Source organism: Euprymna scolopes, chromosome 1 (genome assembly GCF_053919585.1).
Source record: "Euprymna scolopes isolate OS-2025 chromosome 1, ASM5391958v1, whole genome shotgun sequence".
Taxonomy (NCBI): domain Eukaryota; kingdom Metazoa; phylum Mollusca; class Cephalopoda; order Sepiida; family Sepiolidae; genus Euprymna; species Euprymna scolopes.
In genome coordinates, this window is record NC_136482.1 from 183,808,756 (window position 1) to 183,828,326 (window position 19,571).

The 19,571-nt window shown below is 33.9% G+C and overlaps 1 protein-coding gene across 3 annotated transcripts; it reads left to right on the forward strand.

The window, feature by feature from the left end:
* Window positions 1–1,202: 1,202 nt before the first annotated feature.
* Window positions 1,203–19,305, forward strand: LOC145278192 (uncharacterized). 3 transcript variants are annotated; one of them, XM_080130485.1, is made up of 4 exons: window positions 1,203–3,161; window positions 9,344–9,463; window positions 17,463–17,830; window positions 18,501–19,305. In XM_080130485.1, exon 1 carries the CDS (start codon window positions 1,550–1,552, stop codon window positions 2,567–2,569), a length of 1,020 nt encoding a protein of 339 aa, XP_079986611.1. In that variant the 5' UTR covers window positions 1,203–1,549; the 3' UTR covers window positions 2,570–3,161; window positions 9,344–9,463; window positions 17,463–17,830; window positions 18,501–19,305. The 3 variants fall into 3 exon arrangements, with proteins under 3 accessions (XP_079986611.1, XP_079986605.1, XP_079986608.1); XM_080130479.1 differs by having other exon boundaries at window positions 17,463–19,305; XM_080130482.1 differs by lacking the exon at window positions 9,344–9,463 and having other exon boundaries at window positions 17,463–19,305.
* Window positions 19,306–19,571: the final 266 nt, after the last annotated feature.

Genomic DNA, 19,571 nt, shown 5'->3' on the forward strand with positions numbered 1-19,571 from the left:
CATGTTTATTCATCTCGAAAAACATGCAGTGTTTACCGATGTATTGGAAAATTCAAAATGGCGTCTGACTCTCTCTGTAACACGGTAAGTTTGGGAAAATATGTTATAAATAAAAAACCGGATAAAATACTGTTAAAAACTCGCTCAATATATGTTACCGTGACATAGGTTGACATATATTCGGCGGGTTTTTAATAGTATTTTGTATATTTTTTTATTTATAACACCTTTTTCCATACTTACGGTGTTAAAGAGGGTGTGAGGCGCCATCTTGAATTTTCGAATACACCGGTAAACACTATGTTTTTCGAGCTGAATTGTTACATTGAATAAAAACACAAAAAATATATCCAGTTTGGCAGAAAAGTAACTTATCTTGCCTTTGATAACATTTATTTGTTATATACTTGTTTTTTGACAACTTTTTCGAATCTATGTATAAAGTAATACAAACCCAACAATTTATATTTTAAAAGGTAGTAAAATAACAAAAACTGATTTTAGACTACATTTTACAGTCCAAAGTCCACCCCAATCATGTTTATTTTTCTTTTCTAGTTTTTCGTTTTGACTAAAAAGATATTTATTTTGATTTTTAAAAAAATATTTTTTCAGAATATTATATAAAAAAAATCCCTTTTTAAAACGTTGAATTGAATAATAAAAAAAAAATGTCCATGTTTGCTAGTCTCTCATAGGAATAGCGTTGTATATTAAATGAGTTTTTAAATGCGAGGAAAAATTAAGGCAAGCCAAAGGAGAGACCTGGATTGGAACTAAAAATAAATGTGGGCTCAGTGGAGGAGAGAAAGAAATATAAAGGAATTATATCATTGAATTTCGTGTCAAAACTAAATAACCAATAACAATTTATAAAAAAAAATAAAATAAATAAAAATAAAAGAAGAAAAGAAATGCCTAGCAAAAGAAACAGAAAAGGGGGGGGGTAACAAAAATAAACGTAATACTAATAATGAAAATAAATCTAAGTTTAGGAGGAAAGAAATATAAGGGAATTATTTTATTGTATTTGCAAAAAGAAAGGCGTAGGAGTAGAAATTAAAAAAAAAAAATGAATAAATAAAAGAAGTAAATAAAAAATAAAACTAAATTTTTTTTTCTTTTTTAAATCTCGTGTGAAGTCGTTGTTTGTACGAGAATATAAAATGAATATTTATTAATCACGTGACCATATCCGTCGTGTTTGATTGGCTAACTATAAAACCGCGTAAAGGCTAATTTAGAACGAGGTTGCCCGGAAACAAAGCCGACGTCACACTTAGGAGCCTTCACGATAACGACCACCACCTTGGATTTTATTATACTCGAATTTAAAAAGAAAATCTATCTAACGGATTTCCACGAACACTACTCACGCGAGATTTGATAAGTTTACAATCAGACTACAGGTCTGTTTAGTTGTTGAAAAACAACAAATACTTATAATTTTAGTCAGTTTAACTTCCCACGCCAAAAGTGGAGACATAACAAAAAGAAAGACATTCCTCTTTTCCGCCATCTTGAGTACACACTAAAAAATATTAAGCAAATGAGCTACGGTCGTCGTGGCCCTTCCGAACTAGATTTGGAAGGCATGGTTTCGCTAAAAGTAGACAATCTGACTTACAGGACAACCCCGGAGGATTTACGCAGAGCTTTTGAAAAATATGGAGATGTTGGAGATGTTTATATACCCCGCGACCGTTTCACCCGCGAGAGCCGCGGTTTTGCCTTTGTTCGCTATCATGACAAAAGAGATGCCGACGACGCCATGGATGCTATGGATGGTGCTATAATGGATGGGCGCGAATTGCGTGTCCAAATGGCCAGGTATGGTCGACCTGCCGACCCTTACAGACGAGGGCCACCACCGAGGAGATTTGGCGGTGGCGGAGGAGGAGGTGGTGGAGGTGGCGGTGGTGGATATAGTTCTTACCGCTCAAGAAGACGTTCATATTCTAGATCACGGTCTCGCTCACGATCCAGGTCGTCCCGGAGACGGAGGAGGTCTTACACGAGATCCAGAAGTCGTTCCCGATCGCGATCCTACAAGAGCCGATCTAGATCTCGTTCGCCATCCTATTCCCGCTCGAGTCGCAGCAAACACTACAGCCGAAGCCCGACCCCACCGAGCAAAGGAAGCGGTAGCAAGAAAAGGAGTAGCGGAGGAAGCCGTCGCAGCACCAGAAGCCGGAGTCCGAGTCGAGATGACCGTAAGAGCCGTTCCCGTAGCCGGAGTGCCAGTCCGGCACGAAGTAGTGAGGGCGGCCGTGGAGGAAGTCAAACACGTGGTTCCAGCGGTCCTCCGGCAAGTAGTGGAGCTACTGCCAGCGCTAGTGGGAACCTAACTCCCTCCGGATCTGCCACAGCCAGTGGAGGTGCCCCTCGGGAAAACTCTTCGAAATCGAGAAGCCGGAGTCGCAGCAGAAGTCGCAGTCGTAGCCGAAGTAGATCTCCCCATAGCAGGAGCCGGAGCAGGTCTCGTAGCCGGAGTTGCTCCCCTCAAGGGTCACCAGACGCAAACTCCAATAATCACAAAGATAAGCAAGAAGTTGATGAGGAAGATTGAAGTAATTAAGCAGAGGAAAGAAAATACTTTTAACGGAGAAAGGCAGATAAATATTTTTAGAAATATGGTGTTTGGCACTGAGGATAATATTCCGTAGTAGTAAACACGTGTTGGTGGATACTACCACTCTTTCTTTTTATACATAAGATTGCTAAAAAAAGCATTTAGAATATTCCCATCCCATAAAATTTCTGGTATAATTGCAAGGTGTAAAACTTTCAGTTTATAATGCTTAGATCTCCGCAGCTAATTAAAACTGCTTTTCCTGCCAGGATTATTTGCTAGAAGGGTGGGTGGGGGGGTTGTAATTTCATCTCGTGATTCACGTTTCGCTGGGTGTATACCGCCATCACTGTTACTACTTTGATTAAATTTTTATTTTCCTCAGTGTCTCCTAACATTATAAAAAAAAAAAACCTAAGGTGAAAACTGCTTTTCCACGTGCTCCGTCTTTTTTTTTTTTTTTTTTTTAAATTTTTTTTTTGTATGTTTCTTTTCCCCCTTCACCGCCGCCCTGACCAGATCTACTGCTGCTGCTCACGGTGATGATGACGATGATGGTGGTGTTTGCATGGTGTAGCTGTTTTAAAATGTAAGGCTTACCACTTTCTGCTATAATAATGCATTGACTTTTCAGACATACTTTTTCATTTAAATTTCCACATGTCCATGTTTGAATTCTTTCACCAGCCCCCCCCCCCCATCCTTTGTTTACTCATCTTTTCTTTTTTTCCAAAAATATGAAAGTTGCTATATTTTCTATCATATCAATGTTTTTGTTCCCTCCCTTTAATTTGAGTAAATAGTATTGCAAACAATCTTAACCTTTTCTTTTTCTCGTTGATTGCAGTCTGTCCATTTTTTTTTTTTTTTTTTTTTTTTTTTGTCTTGTTTTCTTTATTTTAAAGAATTTTTTTTTTTATTTACATCGGCAGTCATTTAACATTTACGACTTCATGATTTTATTTAACATGATCTCGTTTCCGGGCGCATTTACTGCTGATGAAGATAAATGTATTTTTCTAGTCCACTTTTAAATTGAGGTAAACGTTATTATTGGAATGAATAGAATTGGGAAGTTTACTTAATCTATTTTTGATTGTACGCTTTATTTGAAAGCTCCCGTAATTATTTTAGCACGTTAACAAAACATTACCGTGCTTATTTAACGTTATTTTAAATGCCTCACCATTCTTAGCATTGGTGTCTTGTAACGATTCTAATTTAATATCGTGAAACTTGAATTTAATTCATGCTATGTATTTAAAAATAGCACGAACATTAGCACTAATTTGTGGGCTTCAAGTTCTGCACTTTTCAGTTTCCTGCTGATCCTTCTGCTTCACGATGAATGCCTTAAGTCTCCTGGTTCAGTGGTTCACCAGTTAAATGTTGGCTTTCAACTTAACGCATTTATTTTATCAATGTGCGCGGGTTGTTCAATCGATGACCTTTAGAATTTTTTAGATATTAGGTCCACCTTCACAATTTTCTTAATGACTTTAGGTTTTTCGACTATGCTGAATAAAGTTTTATGCTTTGTATTCTTTGGCGGCCATCTTTGTTACGCGCGGAGATTTGTTTATGGCTCGCGCGTAAAAATGATGGCCTCCAAAGAATACAATGCATAATACAACTTTTTGATCTCGATAATTTATTTCTGCAAAATTTCAATGCGATTTCCGTATTCAACATAGTCGATCTTTAAAAATGCGTTACTTAAGAGTTGTGGAGGTGGACCTAATCTAAATTTACCGCAAAACTAAGTTTAATGACTTAACATGGGAATCGGTTCTCAATTAAATAATTCTATTAAATTAATACCCCCCCCCCCGCGGGCAAACCACGTGTCCGCTGTTTGGAAATTTGAGGAAGAACTGAAAAATCAATTTATAAATGGGTTTGTATTACTATAGATTCGGAAGTTGTCAGAAAAATAACCTTATCAAAGGCAAGATAAGTTACTTTTCTACCTAACTAGATGTTTTTTAATGTAACATGTTTATTCAACTCGAAAAAGTGTTTATCGATGTATTGGAAAATTTAAAATGGCGCCCCACTCTGAACAAGTTAAGTTTGGAGAAAATGATTTAAAAACATAAGTTTCTACTGGTATTATGTAGTTTTTATAGTTAACTTTTTCCCAAACTTACCGTGTTCAACAGTCGGACGCCATTTTAAAATTTTCCAAATACATTGGTAAACACTGTTCTTCGAAAACCTGTTACAGTAACTTTTTTTTTTTTGTGCTGGTGCATTTATTGATCCATGCTGAAATGTTTTTTTAAAAAGCCATTAACATGAGTGGATGGTGTTTTGTACCTTTTCTATACGTTAACCTCACAATTGAATAAAAAAAAAAACTTAAATACTATTTAAAAAAAATAGCGCGGATCAGTAAGTGCTTTCTACTTTTTCGAAACTGTACAGTAATAAAAACTAATTTAATATCATTAAGTAGTTTTTTTTTTTTTTTTTTTTTTTTTTTTTTTTTCAGCGAAAAAATCTAATGCTACCGCTAAAAGTTTTTAGGAAGAAAGCTAGTATTAAAAATTAAAAATCGAAAGTGTCGGCGCTTTAACTGGAGTTATCTCTCCCCGTGGCGTGTTAACCAATTCCAAGATGTCTGACTTAACGCGCTGTCATAAAAACGTTTTTCCGCTGTAAAAACTAACTACTCGACCAAGTTTTAGATCTTCAGTCCAAAATGGATACGTACAACATAACCTTTTCGATATTTTCATTTTTTTGTCTTGTACGGTACAAGTACCCACTTAAAATGTGGACAAGGTGTTGTGTACCTGTAATCTTACAATTTAATAAACATAACTTAAATAGCGCGGATCAATAAGTTTTTTTTTTTTTTTTTTTTTTTTTTACGGTACTTGTACAGTTTAGTAAAAACATTAAAAAATGAAAAGTTGAAATTCTCTGTTATAGAACGAAGTTCACAGAAAATATTTTTTTTTTTTTTTACAGCGGAAAAACGTTTTTGTGAGCGCGCGTTGAAGGCAGCCATCTTGGATTTTCAAATTGTTTGAATTTTAGGAATTCGAAAGGGAGATAACTCCAGTTAAAGCGCTGACACCCCTTCCAATCTTTAATACTAGCTTTTCTTAAATCTAACATTTTGCTCGGTATCATAAATTTTTTTTCGGTGTAGTAAAAAAATAAAATAAAAAAAGGTTGATTGTCTAAACATAAAAATTGTCAATGTAACAAAACAATTGTGAAAATATGAAACGGGTTTCTGACTTTTTGTACAGCATTGTATAAATGTAGCAAAATACTTTTAGTTTGCACGCCTTTTTAGAAAAGGAAAAGTTATCGACACCTGTTCTTTGGCTGCCAAGTGACATCTGTCGGCGGTTACTTAAACTAAAATACACACGTTCGCCGCATGTCAGTCATGCAGAAGTGCCGGAAAAACGGAAGAACGAACGCAAAGTGGGGTATCAATTTAATAGAACGTTATAATTGACAATTACCCCCCTCCCCCATCCCAGGTTAAGTCATTAAACTTTCATGCTAATATGAAATGAAAGGTGGGTCTATCGATGATAATCCGCAAAAAAAAAAACATGCAAACTAATCTTATGGCAGGGGACAAGCTCGTTAAGGCCTGTTTTGTGGCAGATTTGCCATAAGTTATCCTCGAACCAGGTAATCACTAAACGGGACTCTAAAGGTCGGCACCTGTATCGAGCAGAAGCTGTTTAATTGTTAATGGTTCACAAACTTTAAATGGATAAAGATATAATCACATAATTATTGTACCTATTTACTATGCCTCCCCACGGGACAGTTAGACACCAGGGTCGTTTTTTAACGTGGAGAAAAGATACAAAAATAAAAATTGTCTCAGTCGTGAAGGATTTCTCCTCCACCGAAAACAAGAAATGGAAGTGCAGCACTGCTGCAGCATCTGAAGAACAGATACTACACTTTGATCTTGACCAAAAGTAACTATAAATTAACCACGTTTAACAAATAATGCAAGATGAAGTTTTAAAACAATGTTTTGTTTTATAATTAACATTTAAAACATACGTTTGGGTACTTATGTATTAAAAGAAATCGTGAAACTTTAATTTAACCTGAAAACTTAAAGCGGTAAACATGAGAGCTAGTTTCCTCCGTTTGACTATAGGTGGCGTTAGTCAGTCCACCCAGTTACGGAAGCACAATGTATATAATGGCACCCTTGAAATAATGTTTTTGTTATATTTTAATTTTGAACGGTTCATTTTTATTTTTTTTTTGCAAGCATAAACTAAATGTTTTTACTATTTTTCTTAAATATATTTATGGGTACAACCGGTTTTTCCGCGAGTATTTTTTTACGCTCTTACAAAAAAAAATCAACGTTATCTTTTTCTGCACTTTAACCTTTTCCGCGAGTATTTATATGCGCGTGATCAGAGCCCACAAAAGAACGTAAATGTTTGGGGGGGGGGACTTAAATATGCCCCCCCCCCCCAAAAAAAAAAAATGTTTAGAATTAAAATATAACATTTATTTCAAGGGTGCCATTATATTTCTCGAATGCATACGATGGCAGATGCATACGTACCGAATTTTGGTTTAATTTTACAGTAGATATTGTTCTCGAATGCATACGATGGCAGATGATACCGCACTGGCGCACTACTGTGTATTAGAAAATCTTTAGTTCAAGTTCACGATTTTTAAATTGTAAGGTGGAAACAAGTTACAAAACGCCCTCACCTCATTAAGAATGGTTTTAAAAATAACGTTCAGAACTAGGTGTTAGAAACTTTGAAAAATATTGAATTCGACCCCCTGTTTATCCCAGCTTATAACTACTCGGAAAATGTATTAACTCCTAATCTTTATGGAGCAAGGATCAAGGTTTCCTTTGAAAAAAAACAAACTTTTTTTTTTTTTTAAGGTTTTAAACTTCAGACTTTACAGTAAATTTCTAAATAACAGTACTTTTTGTTTTAAATTTGAATATATCTTGATCTTTTATCTTCATCTGTGATATATAAAACTGAGTAAATTTAATTTTTATTAGACATTTCAAAATGGGGGTGGGCGTGAATGTAAAAAAACGTTTGTCTAAAATATATTCGGTTTATTGGAAAGGGCATAAAATTTTACATTGACCCTGAAAATATCGTAAACATAGAATCAATAGAAAATTTTTTTTTTTTTTTTTTTTTAAGCTTAATTGAAAAATACGGAACTTGTAAAATTCAATTTCATTACTGTTTTTGAAAAAATTGTTTTTATACAACTCTAATAGTTTTAGAAGTATAATCCATAGAAAATAAATCCACTTTTAAAAGAAATTACGAGTTTATATTTTATTCTCAGTTTCGTGTTAGGGGTGTCAAATTCTGATACATCTAGTTCAACACCAAAAATGGTACTAGTGCACTTATTGATCCGTGCTGAAATATTAAAAAAAAAAAAAAAAAAAAAATACCGTTCTTAACATGGAGGGATGGTGTTTTGTACCTTTTCTATACGTTACAATTATATAAAAAAATAAAAACTTTAATTAAACTTGGAAATACGATTTTAAAAATAGCGTGGATCAGCAAGTGCACTAGAGAGAGCACCCACCACACCCCAAAAATACATAAGTATAAAATCTAATTTTTATTGGTCAATTTTAAATTATAAAATAAAATTTTTTAATCATCTTAGACTTCACTTGCATTAATTTTTTTATTTTTATTAAACTACGTGGTTAATTTAAATTACATTTTAAAGAATAGTTATATTTTACCCATTTAAAGTTAGTGAAATATAAAATGCTCGATACCGGTGTCGACCTTAAGAGTCCCTTTTAGTGATTACCTGGTTCGAAGATTTTTTTACAACTAAACGGCAAATCTGCCGTTTTTAATAACGCATTCAGTGTGCAATGTTGCGTATTTTAGTATGGTGTATGTTTCGAACTACTTGTCAGCTTTCTAGAGTTTCGGTTGCAAAATGAAACGAGCTAGTTAAAAATCAAACTAACCCGATTTGTTTGCTTATTTAAATAGGTTAAAAACCTCGTTTCATTTTGCAGTCGATAGCTCAGAAAGCCTTTGTAACCGATTGGAGTGTTAACTTGGAAAAACAAAGTTTTAAAACTGAAACGTTAATCAGAAGGGACTTAATCACAAAGCAGAAAACGGAAGTAAAAAAAATATTCAAAATAGGAAACATGCTGTAAACCTAAGTTCTATTTGGAAAGTTGACCCCACTTATAAAATTTTTTTTTTTTTTTTTTTCCCCCGGGTCTAGTGAAAACTAATATCAAATTAAAAATTTGTCGCAAACAAGTCTTCTGGATATTAAGGGGTCTGTGGCGTTTGCCATTCTAAACATGAGGGAGGTGTTTCATAACATGCATGCGCATTGGGGGGGGGGGGGAAACCCATGGCCTCTGATTATATTGGATGATATCTTAATATTCGGAAACTTGTCTACGCCAAATTTAAACGTGAGTGAACTGGAAGCTAAAAAAAAAATTTACCTATTCTATACTCATTTAGCACGTAATTAAATTTACGGGATCTTTAAAATATCTTTCCGTCGTTTGCAGAATTTTTCCTTGCAAATTGGTCACTTTTTTACAAGCAAATCGAATCAATTTCCCACTTTTGAAATATCGCCAGTAGTAACGTTTACTATAAAACAAATACTGACAAAAAAAAAAAACCGAACATCTTTTTGTATGCCGGTGGTTGTTTAAGTTTTATTTTAAAAAAATATTTAAAAATGAGATGAAACAAGATTATTTTTATCTTGTAGGGCGGCGGCCGAGTCAACTCAGATCCAGGCCTGATCCAGGTTCCTGTTGATTGCCGTTCTATTAATTCCTGCTGTCATTTACAAATTCTTTGCAGTTTTGGAACAAATCTCTAAAAATTGGTATTAATATTTCAAACTTGTCGTCTTTCTCACCAAATTTCCCTCTAGGAAAACTCACTTTTCATTCTTCATTTTTAAAATTAAAAGCGTGTGAGAAAATTAATGTCCTTTTAGCTTCGAAGAATACTTGTCTTTTAAATGTTTTCAACCAATCAAAAATAACTTGGTTTTCCGAATAAAGTTATTTAATTTGGATTTTAGAGTAATTTAAATTGGTTTATGTAACTAAAGATTTAAGCTTTCGAAACTTGCAGAATGTCTGGTTATAATTTTAGTTCTGTAATATAAACTAAACCCCGCGTTTTCCACTTCCGTCTCGTAAAAACTTGAATTTATTTTACGAATTTTTTAGGTCCATGTGGTGACTTCTCTCGATATACTGAAATGTCTTTAAAAATTGTCTATAAGAAAAATAGGTAAAAATGGTAATTTCAAATTCTTTATTGTATTTGTTTCGTACACTGATTTAGTTTTACTCATTTAAGTAAAGCAATTTGATTAGCTATTAAAATTTTAACTTTTTTTTTTTTTTTTTAATTAAAAAAATTCAGATCACAAAATCATAAGTAAAAATTCGAAAATGCAATGTGCACCTTGACTTAGAACAAATTATTCATGTATTAACGTCGCAAGAATTACACAACGTAAAATGGAATTTTTAATGTTCTAAAGAATTAGAATTAATCTGTAACTCCAAGTGTGGAGCTTGTCAAATACCCATGTGGTGTTACAAAAATTCGTCTAGGATCTGAGGGCAGTACCATTTCTAATTATGTTCATTTGTTTTTCTGCATTTAATAAAACTCATTGGTACTTGTACAAGACATAAAAAAAATGAGAATATCAAGTTGAAATTGTACGTATGTTATGGGATGAAGTTCGTCTGAAAAAAAAATTTCACTTAATTTCACCCCCCCCCCCCCAAGCTAAAAAAAAAAAAAAAAATTTCATACCAAGCAAAAGGTTCGATTTTTAGGAAGAAAAGCTAAGATTGGAGAGGAAGTGTCGGCGTTCTGGCGTGTTCAAAAAAAATTCAAGATGTCTACCTTCAACGCACTGTCGGTAAAACGTTTTGTGCTCCCCCAAAACTAGTCAAATAAGGGTTTTTTTTTTTTTTTTTTTTTTTTTTTTTTTTTTTTAAGATCTCAGTTCAAAACTGATACGTACAATAACTTGATATTTTCTCTTTTGTTAATGTCTTGATTAAACTGTACAAGTGCCAAATCATTTAATAAAATATTTTTTCTAATATCGGTTAATTCTACGTCAATTTCGATAGTTTCATTTTAACTTCAATTCTTTTATATTATGTTAATTTAAAGTCCCATCAAATTGTATTCTTTCAGACGGTGTACCCCCCCTCCCCCAGTATTTTCCTCCTAATTTATCTAAACTAAGAATATCTCTTAAATATTTAATTCTTTTTGGAGACTTAACTTTTCTGTTTTGTAATAATATCGCTTTAAAACTGCTTTTAATGTGTAAATTGGATCTACATTTCGATAAAGTAATTTTGGTCCTTATGCGGTAAAGTTACCGTGATGAAATAACGTTGGTTAGAAACCATTCTTAACGAGGGGCGGATGTTTTGTAACTCTTCGACTTTCACCCAACAATTTAAACAAAATATACCATAAAACTTTCATAACTCAAACACTATTAAAAATATTGCTGTACCTCCTCTACATATGTACTCTAGTTTATAATTAGTTCTCCAAAACCCAGTGTTGGGAAAAATCAAACTACCGGAAGTGGATACGGTTGACATACAGAACGGGAGCACGATATGAAAAAACGAAACCATACTTTAATTTTAAAACTTATCACGAAACAAATGACTTAAGCCCCCCCCTCCCCCCCAAAAAAACCCCTTATCAAATAAAACAATTTTTAAAAAATTGTAGTTTGAACTTTAACACTTTAACAAAACAATGATTCAATTGTATAAATTATATATATTAGTCTTTAATATATTCTTAGAATGTTTTTTGCAAGTTTCATCGCCTAATTTTTATTGTATCCTAAAAAGGTACCTACCTTCAGGTGAATAACGAAACGAAAACTTCATGATTCCACCATACAATTCCAACAGTATCTTTTAGGAAAATAAGTACGGGCAAAAATGGGACCTAGTTTTGGAAGCCGATTTATCAATTGTAAGTTTCCGACTATTTGATTGTATTTGACAGATTTAAGGACTAAACTTTTCCCAAAGGAAAAAAATATTTGTACACATGAAAAATGTTTTCATGGCGAGCTACCCAATTCAGCTAAATTTTGGAGTCTAAGCACCTTACAGATGCTAAACTTCTGACCGACCATCAATATGGATTTAGACAAGCCCGTTCCACGGCAGACATCCTCACTGTAATCTCTGAACGCATATACCATTCACTGGACAAAGCGGGAGAGGGCAGAGCGGTAGCTCTAAATATATCTAAGGCTTTTGACAGGGTATGGCATGAGGGTCTCCTCAGGAAGATTAGATCTTACGGTATCACTGGTAGAATACTTAACAAATCCTTCTTAGATAAGAGAAAAATCCAGGTTGTCCTCGACGGTCGTACGTCTAAACAATATAATATAAATGCGGGAGTGCCCCAGGGATCTATCCTTGGTCCTCTGCTGTTCCTGATATTCATAAATGACCTCCCCGACAAAATTGCCTCTGAGATGGGTATATATGCTGATGACACCACACTCTATAGCAGGCACGACAGGAAAACATGAACATATATCTAAAGTAATGGCAGAAACACTAGAGGATGACCTCAAATCAGTAGTGGAATGGGGACAAAAATGGATGGTAACGTTCAATGCCACCAAGACAAAACTGGTTTCATTCAATAATTACAAGAAACCTTCTCTACCACCTATAGCAATGGCCAACAACTCTTTAGCTGAGAGTACGTCTTTCAAGCTCCTTGGCCTAACGTTCACAGGAAACATGAGGTGGAACAATTACATCGAGGGCATTGCCAGGGCCGCTGCGAGGAAGGTGGGCTCTCTCTACCGTGCTAGAAAACTTCTAACACCCGAAAGTATCCTGTACCTCTATAAGGCCACTATTCACCCATGTATGGAGTATTGCTGTCATATTTGGGCCGGTGCATCGGCGACTTGTCTCTCGCTCCTTGACAGGGTTCAAAAGAGTCGCAAATCTGATAGGCCCTAAACTGGCATCAAAACTTCAGCCTCTGTCCCATCGTCGAAACGTTGCATCCCTCTGCCTGTTCTACAAGTATTATAATGGTGAATGCTCTGAAGAACTGCAAGCACTTGTGCCCCCACGACGTGAACACCCTCGACAGACCCGACAAGCTACAAAATCCCACCCCCACACTGTAGAGATCCCTAGATGTAAAAGATCTTTCCACTCCAGTAGTTTCTTCCCCAGAACTGCTAGACTTTGGAATTCCATTCCAGGTCACTGCTTCCCCAACTGTACTGACATGCATAAGTTCAAGTGCAACGTGAACCAACATCTCGCTGCCCTAATCCCTACATAGTACCCCAGTAGTTGTTTCCCCTGATAGTAGCCCCCTACATTAAAGTGGCAATGTGCCTTGTTTGGGGTGAAAATGTAATAAAAAAAAAAAAGAAAAAAAAAAAAGTTAAATAAATTAATTGTAAATATCCTTTAAGGTATTAGTTTTTAATTTCAAATATAATTAAAGTCCTAAGATATTGAATTAAATTTAAAACACTTTTTGTACAAAACATAGCCCAAGAACCGAGTGATTCTAGCGTTCGCAAAACGCAACAAACTAAAATTTCGTAAACACAAATTATGAAGGCCCAAAATTTCAGGCAGTCAAGACTGAAAATGACGTCATGTAATTAAAAGGGAAGTAGGTTTGTTTTCTTCAGTCGCGCATTCATCCATACAGTTCTTTTCTGAACATTCGTATTAATTTTTGCATTTAATTTAATTTTCTATCTTGTTAAATTTTTCAATATTATAAAAAAATCTTATGCTGTAAGTTTCAATTTCTTACAAGGAAATTTAAATCTTGCTTAGAACAATTATGCGAAACCCCTAATTTAAAAGTAGATTTATTTTTTGTGAAAATAAATAAGCAATGCTTAATTCAGTGGTAATATCGGTAGTTCAAAAAATTCATTTTTCAAGTTATATAGAATTCATTAATACGGATTTATGGATTTTTTGTAATGTTCCTTAAATTTTTTTACTATTACAAATTATGATGCTTTGTTTATATAAAGACAAATTCTTTCGTTTATTTACTACTGAAAACCATAACTTTAAAGGTATTTCTTGTTTAAACAAAATTTCCACTAAGATTTAAATAAAAATAATTCATTTATATTCTGATCATTATTTAATTTCCATTAAAATTGGTTAATTTTTGAGGGGTCAAAATTTTTATAAATTATAAGCATTGGCATTCATTTTGCCCGTACCTAGAAAACGATAAGCGATGCCTCGTGTAATAACACATGACAATTTCATAAGGAATGAACAATTAACTTCAGTCCAACTTATGATGCTGCCTGACACTTCAACATAAATTTTCACATATGTGATGCAAGGATTTCCGCACATTGCAGAATAGACTAGTGTTAAAATTCCATAAGTGATTAGTGTAACTCTGAGGGAGATATGTACAGAATTTCGCTGTAATCCGATAAACTTGGATGGGTCGGGGGTTTATATCGGAGAACTGGAATCTGATAGTTGAAGTTTACGAATAGATTTTGTCACTGAATATAAGATGTCAAAGTAATCACTAGGTGTTTAGCACCATCGAGTGCAAAATGGATTGCCATTTTTTGATGAGTGTCAGATAGGGAAAAAAAAAACTTCCACCCATCCGTGAATGGATTCTCCCGGGAGTAGAATTGTATGTCATTATTTTGTGATAACATAAGTGGAACATAAATTAGCCTGGATGCCCGGGTGTTTGGAGGTGTAGAGCAAAAAGTAGTTGGCAGGCAGGTTCGAACCCGTACTACGAAAAAAAAGATTTAAAAAAAAAACCTAACGTCTTTGCTGTTGTGCTGCCCATCGCCAAACCGGAAGTGACGAATGTTTAAATTAACACTAGTCCATCAAAAAAGGGAAGCCTTTAAAAAAAATATCTGGGGGGGGGGGGGGGGGAGCGACCTCTCCATGTAGGAAAGTGCCAAGTTGAGGGTGAAGGAATTTTTAGCCAATTTTTCAATTTCTCCGAAGGGTCGAGCTTCACAACGATCTGTCTGAAAATCATTTGTCTCTATCGAAGTTTTAGGCAGATATAGAAACGTACATACATTTAAACACGGGTGAGATTTGTATAATGGAAGATAACAAGTGTAAAAATTGAACAATTTTATTTTATAATACATTTTTCCCATAACACATGTTAATTGAATTTTTTAAAATGAATATATGGCCTAGATTTGTCATGTTTCCGTTCCGTGTTTATATCAACCGTATCCACTTCCGGTAGCTTGATTCTTCCGAGCACTGATTTCCATTTAATAAAACTCTGTATCGAAATGCACACTTCATGAATATTTTACGGCGATTTTGCAGTCAAATCGTAAAAATTTTAGAACTAAAATTTACCAGATCTAGTTAGACAAAACTACGAATGTGGCAGTTCTTTAGTACTACAGGGCACATGAAAAAATTAATCTTTGATGCATTTAGAATCCAACCTTCCTAAGTTAATTAAAACCAAAAAGGAATCTTTTTCAGGGGTCACGCAACCTTAGTGCAAATTGAAAGGCTGAATAATTTAAATCTCTTTTGAAGTCGTTAAACTACTGAAAGTGTTTCAGATTTTCCTAAACTGAATCGTTAATTTTCATTTGTGTCACCTTGATATTTTCATGTTTCAATGCCATGAAGATTTAGAAATGCGGGTGCGAAACACTGCCTGGATTTTAACTTAAAATTTTTGCCGTCAGCAAAAAATAAATGAGATTTTATCGGAAATATCTAGAAAATTTCTAAACTTCAGGTATAATGTAAAATTATATTGTCACCATGTATTGAACAGAACAAGAAACCGTGTTTCCAAAATGTCCGCCTCCTTAAGTATTCATTCTGGCATACCCCCCCTCTTACACACACACACACACACACACACACACACACACACACACACACACACACACACCATCGAATATTGACATGTAATCAACTGATAAATCTCATTATTTTTCTGTTCACAGCAATGGGGTAAAATATAAACCTGTAAGAATCTTTCAATATAAAAGAATTTTGGCTATTTTGACTGATAGCGTTAAAAAAAAAAATGGCTGAAATCACCTGGTAAATCAAAACTGCGAAATATGAAGTGTCGGGCATATGAAATGAAACGCATTTTGGTTATTGAAATAGAATCGTTCATTTAACTGGAAGTTGAATAAATAAAAAAATTTTACTACACCTGTAAATAAGTTTTTTACTGTTTTACTCGCTTTATGGCCGCTACTCAACACTTACGTAACGCAATTTTAACCTAAATCTTTTCAACTAAAATTACTTTTACCGAAATATTTTTAACAAAGTTCAATTAAAAAAAAAAAAAAAAAAAAAGTGGGGACCAGATTCATTAATTTGAATTCTTGTGAAATGGTGCTTATTAATTTTTTCTAAAGATAACATTTATTCAAAAAATTATCAAATTTAAAATGCCAAGTTCAAAAAAATTTCTAGTTAAATGAACGATTCTTTCAATAGCCGGAAAGCATGTTTGGTTTCATTTTGCTATTTTGATTTACCTGGTGATTTCGGCTTCCTCCTCCCCACTAAACAGTCAGTCAAAACAGCCAGAATTTCTGTTGACATTGGCTTCTCATGGTCTATTAAAGTAGTCTCCTGCCTCTCCATCCCTTCGTTTTTAATTTTGAAATGCTCATGGTTTGGACTATCTACCAAATGTGAATTTTTAATAGTTCTTGCTAAATTCCCCTTGTGGAATGAATTTAACAATAAAGATGTACAACGCCTCTTCCCTTTCAAGAAAATTTTACTGGGGTTTTCAGCGTTCTAAATTAATGAAAAGTAAGGGCTAAAACTTTCGGTTTCAACTCTAATTATTAAGTAACTAATTTTATCAACATTGAATTTTTAAATCGGAGCCGTAAAATGAACATTACACTGAAGATAAAACTGTCTATTTTTACAATAACCAACAAAACAAATAAAAATACATACAAATGCTACTAAAGGCTAAAATTACTAATCTATGTCTACCTGGATAAGTTGTTTGCTTTAACTTTTTTGAAGTTTTACTTAATGACTTTTATGCAAGGGGGGGGGGGGGCTCATTGCCCGCCATAGTTACAGCAAGTTTGGGGTTTCGAAAATTAAACAATACTGGTAAAACATTACATTTTTGCACGATTGGGACATTTGTTGGATGCTTTTTTTAATTTTTTTTTATTTATTTACCGGTATGAACTTTTGAACAAATATTGAGGATCCAAACAGGGTGTAAGTGATATCGGAAACACCTCGTATTTGGTTATCAGCTAACTATTGGTGTGGCTGGTACCGGAAGCAGTGATAAAGGGAGTGATTTAATGAAATGAAATAAGACCTTGAAAAATTATACAATGAAATTTAAGTCTTGTTACTTTTATAACAATAGTTTTATTTTCTTGTAAATTTTAAGATGTTTACTTTTCTTTAGTTATATTTAATATGCATATGATTTTTTTATAAAAATTGTTGGAAACGAATTCTAACATAAAACGTATCTGATAAATATTCCTAAGAGTTAAGATTTTAGTGTTCAATTTTCTTTTTAGATAGTTAATAACTTGGTTTGCCTTTAATAACATTTATTTGTATATATTTTTCAATCTTTTATCTATTGTGATAAATACTAGAATTTTAAGCAATGCTGGAAGTTACTCATTAATTTGAACGCTAAAAATAAATTAATGTACAAAGTACCGAATTGCAACTGTTAATATTTTTTGTGTACGTATTATTAAAACTGTTACTGACGGGTGGTGTGTGGTTTATAATCTGCTGCAGGGGTTCTTAATGCTGGTTTGCTGCAGTTGTGCTGTGTTGGTTGCTGCTGCTGCTCCGGTGTAGCTGTTCCTTCTCCTTTGTGTGTTGCACACATGCGGGCAGTGCTGTCTCTTTTTGGCTGGGGTCACGCGCAAAACGCCGGTTCCCCCAGTCTCCATTTGCTCTTCTCGGCTTTTTGCTGTCGTGTGGTCTCCTCTTCTCCTGTTTGTTCGCAGTCTTCCCGGCAGCAAAAAACGTAGACAAAAGTCGCCGATCCTCTTTATAAAATGCAAAACATGCAAGGTTTACAATGTCAGATCAGAAATTGACCTCGACTGGCGAGATAAAATGTTCAGCAGTTTTGTTCCGGTTCTATTTTTATTTCATCGGTATGTATTGCAGAATTTTTTTTTTTTTTTTCCCTTAAAAATAAACCTAGGATTACTTGCTATCCATATTAACTTTTTTCTCCATGAATGGCTGCTTATCTTTCAGTTGCTTTGTCGGCTATAATTTCATGATTAAATCTCTTAAAGTGAAGACTTTAATCTTAAATTAAATTTAGTTTCTAAATATTTAATAAAGCCTATTTTCTAAATGGCATGTGTGTAAGCTTAGTTTTTGGTTAGATTATTACTGTAATCACATAATTTTTAGTGAAATGGGTTTTAGTATTTTTTTTTTTTTCTTTTTAACTTGGCTTTATTTAACAATTTTTTAGTAAATTTGTATTAAAACTGTGTCCATGTAAAAAAAATTTTTTCAGAAACTAGAATTTCAAAGCACTTTGACTACACACTTGCAAAGAAAAAGTCAAAGGGAATAAGTGAAAAATATTTCTAAAAAATCTTTGCACGGACGTAGTTTTTCTAACCTTTCTATGAATTGTCAAACCTGAAACTAAGTTTAATGGTACTGAAACCATTTTTACTTTGAATTATTTACGTGATTATTTTTGTTTATAAAATAGGGATCTCGTTTAAAAAAGCAGCCATATTTAGCTATTGATGTAATTTTTTTTTTTCTTCCTAATTTGTATTTGCCACTTCTGCTCTTTAGCTGGATAAAAAAAACTTGCAGTTGTGCTGAGAAATATCGAAAGCAAAAACTAGCCGAAAAAGAACAAACTAGCTTGAAAACCGGAGGAGGAGAAATGGCGGTTGTGTGTAGCTGGAAAGCAGTTTTTTATTTTCCAACGCAAAATGCTGTTGCTGAGCTGTCGGGTGCTGAACCATTCCGAGTGAGGAAAGTTAAAAATCCTGGGTTTAGATAAAATGTAGATAAAACCAGTATTGGAAGGACTAAGAAAAACCTAAAGTTGCTGTTGCAGACCAGTTTCCCCTTGTCTCACCAAGGAAGCAGAGATCCACTTGCTGTGATTTCCAGTATATATATGCTGTCTTTTCTATTCATGTAAGTGTTTTGGTTTCATTTTCAGCCCTTGGGAGGGTTCTTGGGTTTTCTGGAAGCATGCCAATTCTCTGGGTTGAGGGTCTTGTATGTTTTGACTTATAACCCAAGTTTCAACTGTGACTCCTCCTCTATGCCCAAGTCTAATTGCAACCAAACCTAATTGAACAGCTGGTAAATATTTTAACATTTTTATCTCCCTTAAATGCAAACCTTAAATTTAGTTTTAAAAACTACCAGCAATTTTTATTTCTCTTCCAATTTGGGTTAATCCCCACCCCTCCTCCTTCCTCCCAAAATCAACAATGCTCCACAGGTAAGTATTATGCAATGACTTCAAGACTTGATGATGGCACTGATCAACAACCGAAAAAGGACCAAGAAAATCTGAAGAACCAAAATTTGCTGAAATGTAGAATTGTAACTTTTTGCTTGAATACAAATTTTAAAACTATTTTGTGTTTTTTTTTTTTTTTTTTTTTTTTCCCCCCTGTATTTCTCTGTATTTGTAATCCATCTAATTCCAAAATCTTAAGACTTATGCTTAAATTTCCCCCATAACCTACTTAGGATGTGTGTGTGTGTGAGATATATATATATATATATATATATATATATATATATATATATATATATATATATATATATATAATTACAATTTCACCTCAAAAAAAGGCACATTGTCTGCAAGATTTCTGTTCACATTGCACTCCAACTTTT

Bases quoted from the DNA above. Each gene is read 5' to 3' on its own strand.
- LOC145278192 (XM_080130479.1), top strand. From the start codon at position 1,550: ATGAGCTACGGTCGTCGTGGCCCTTCCGAACTAGATTTGGAAGGCATG.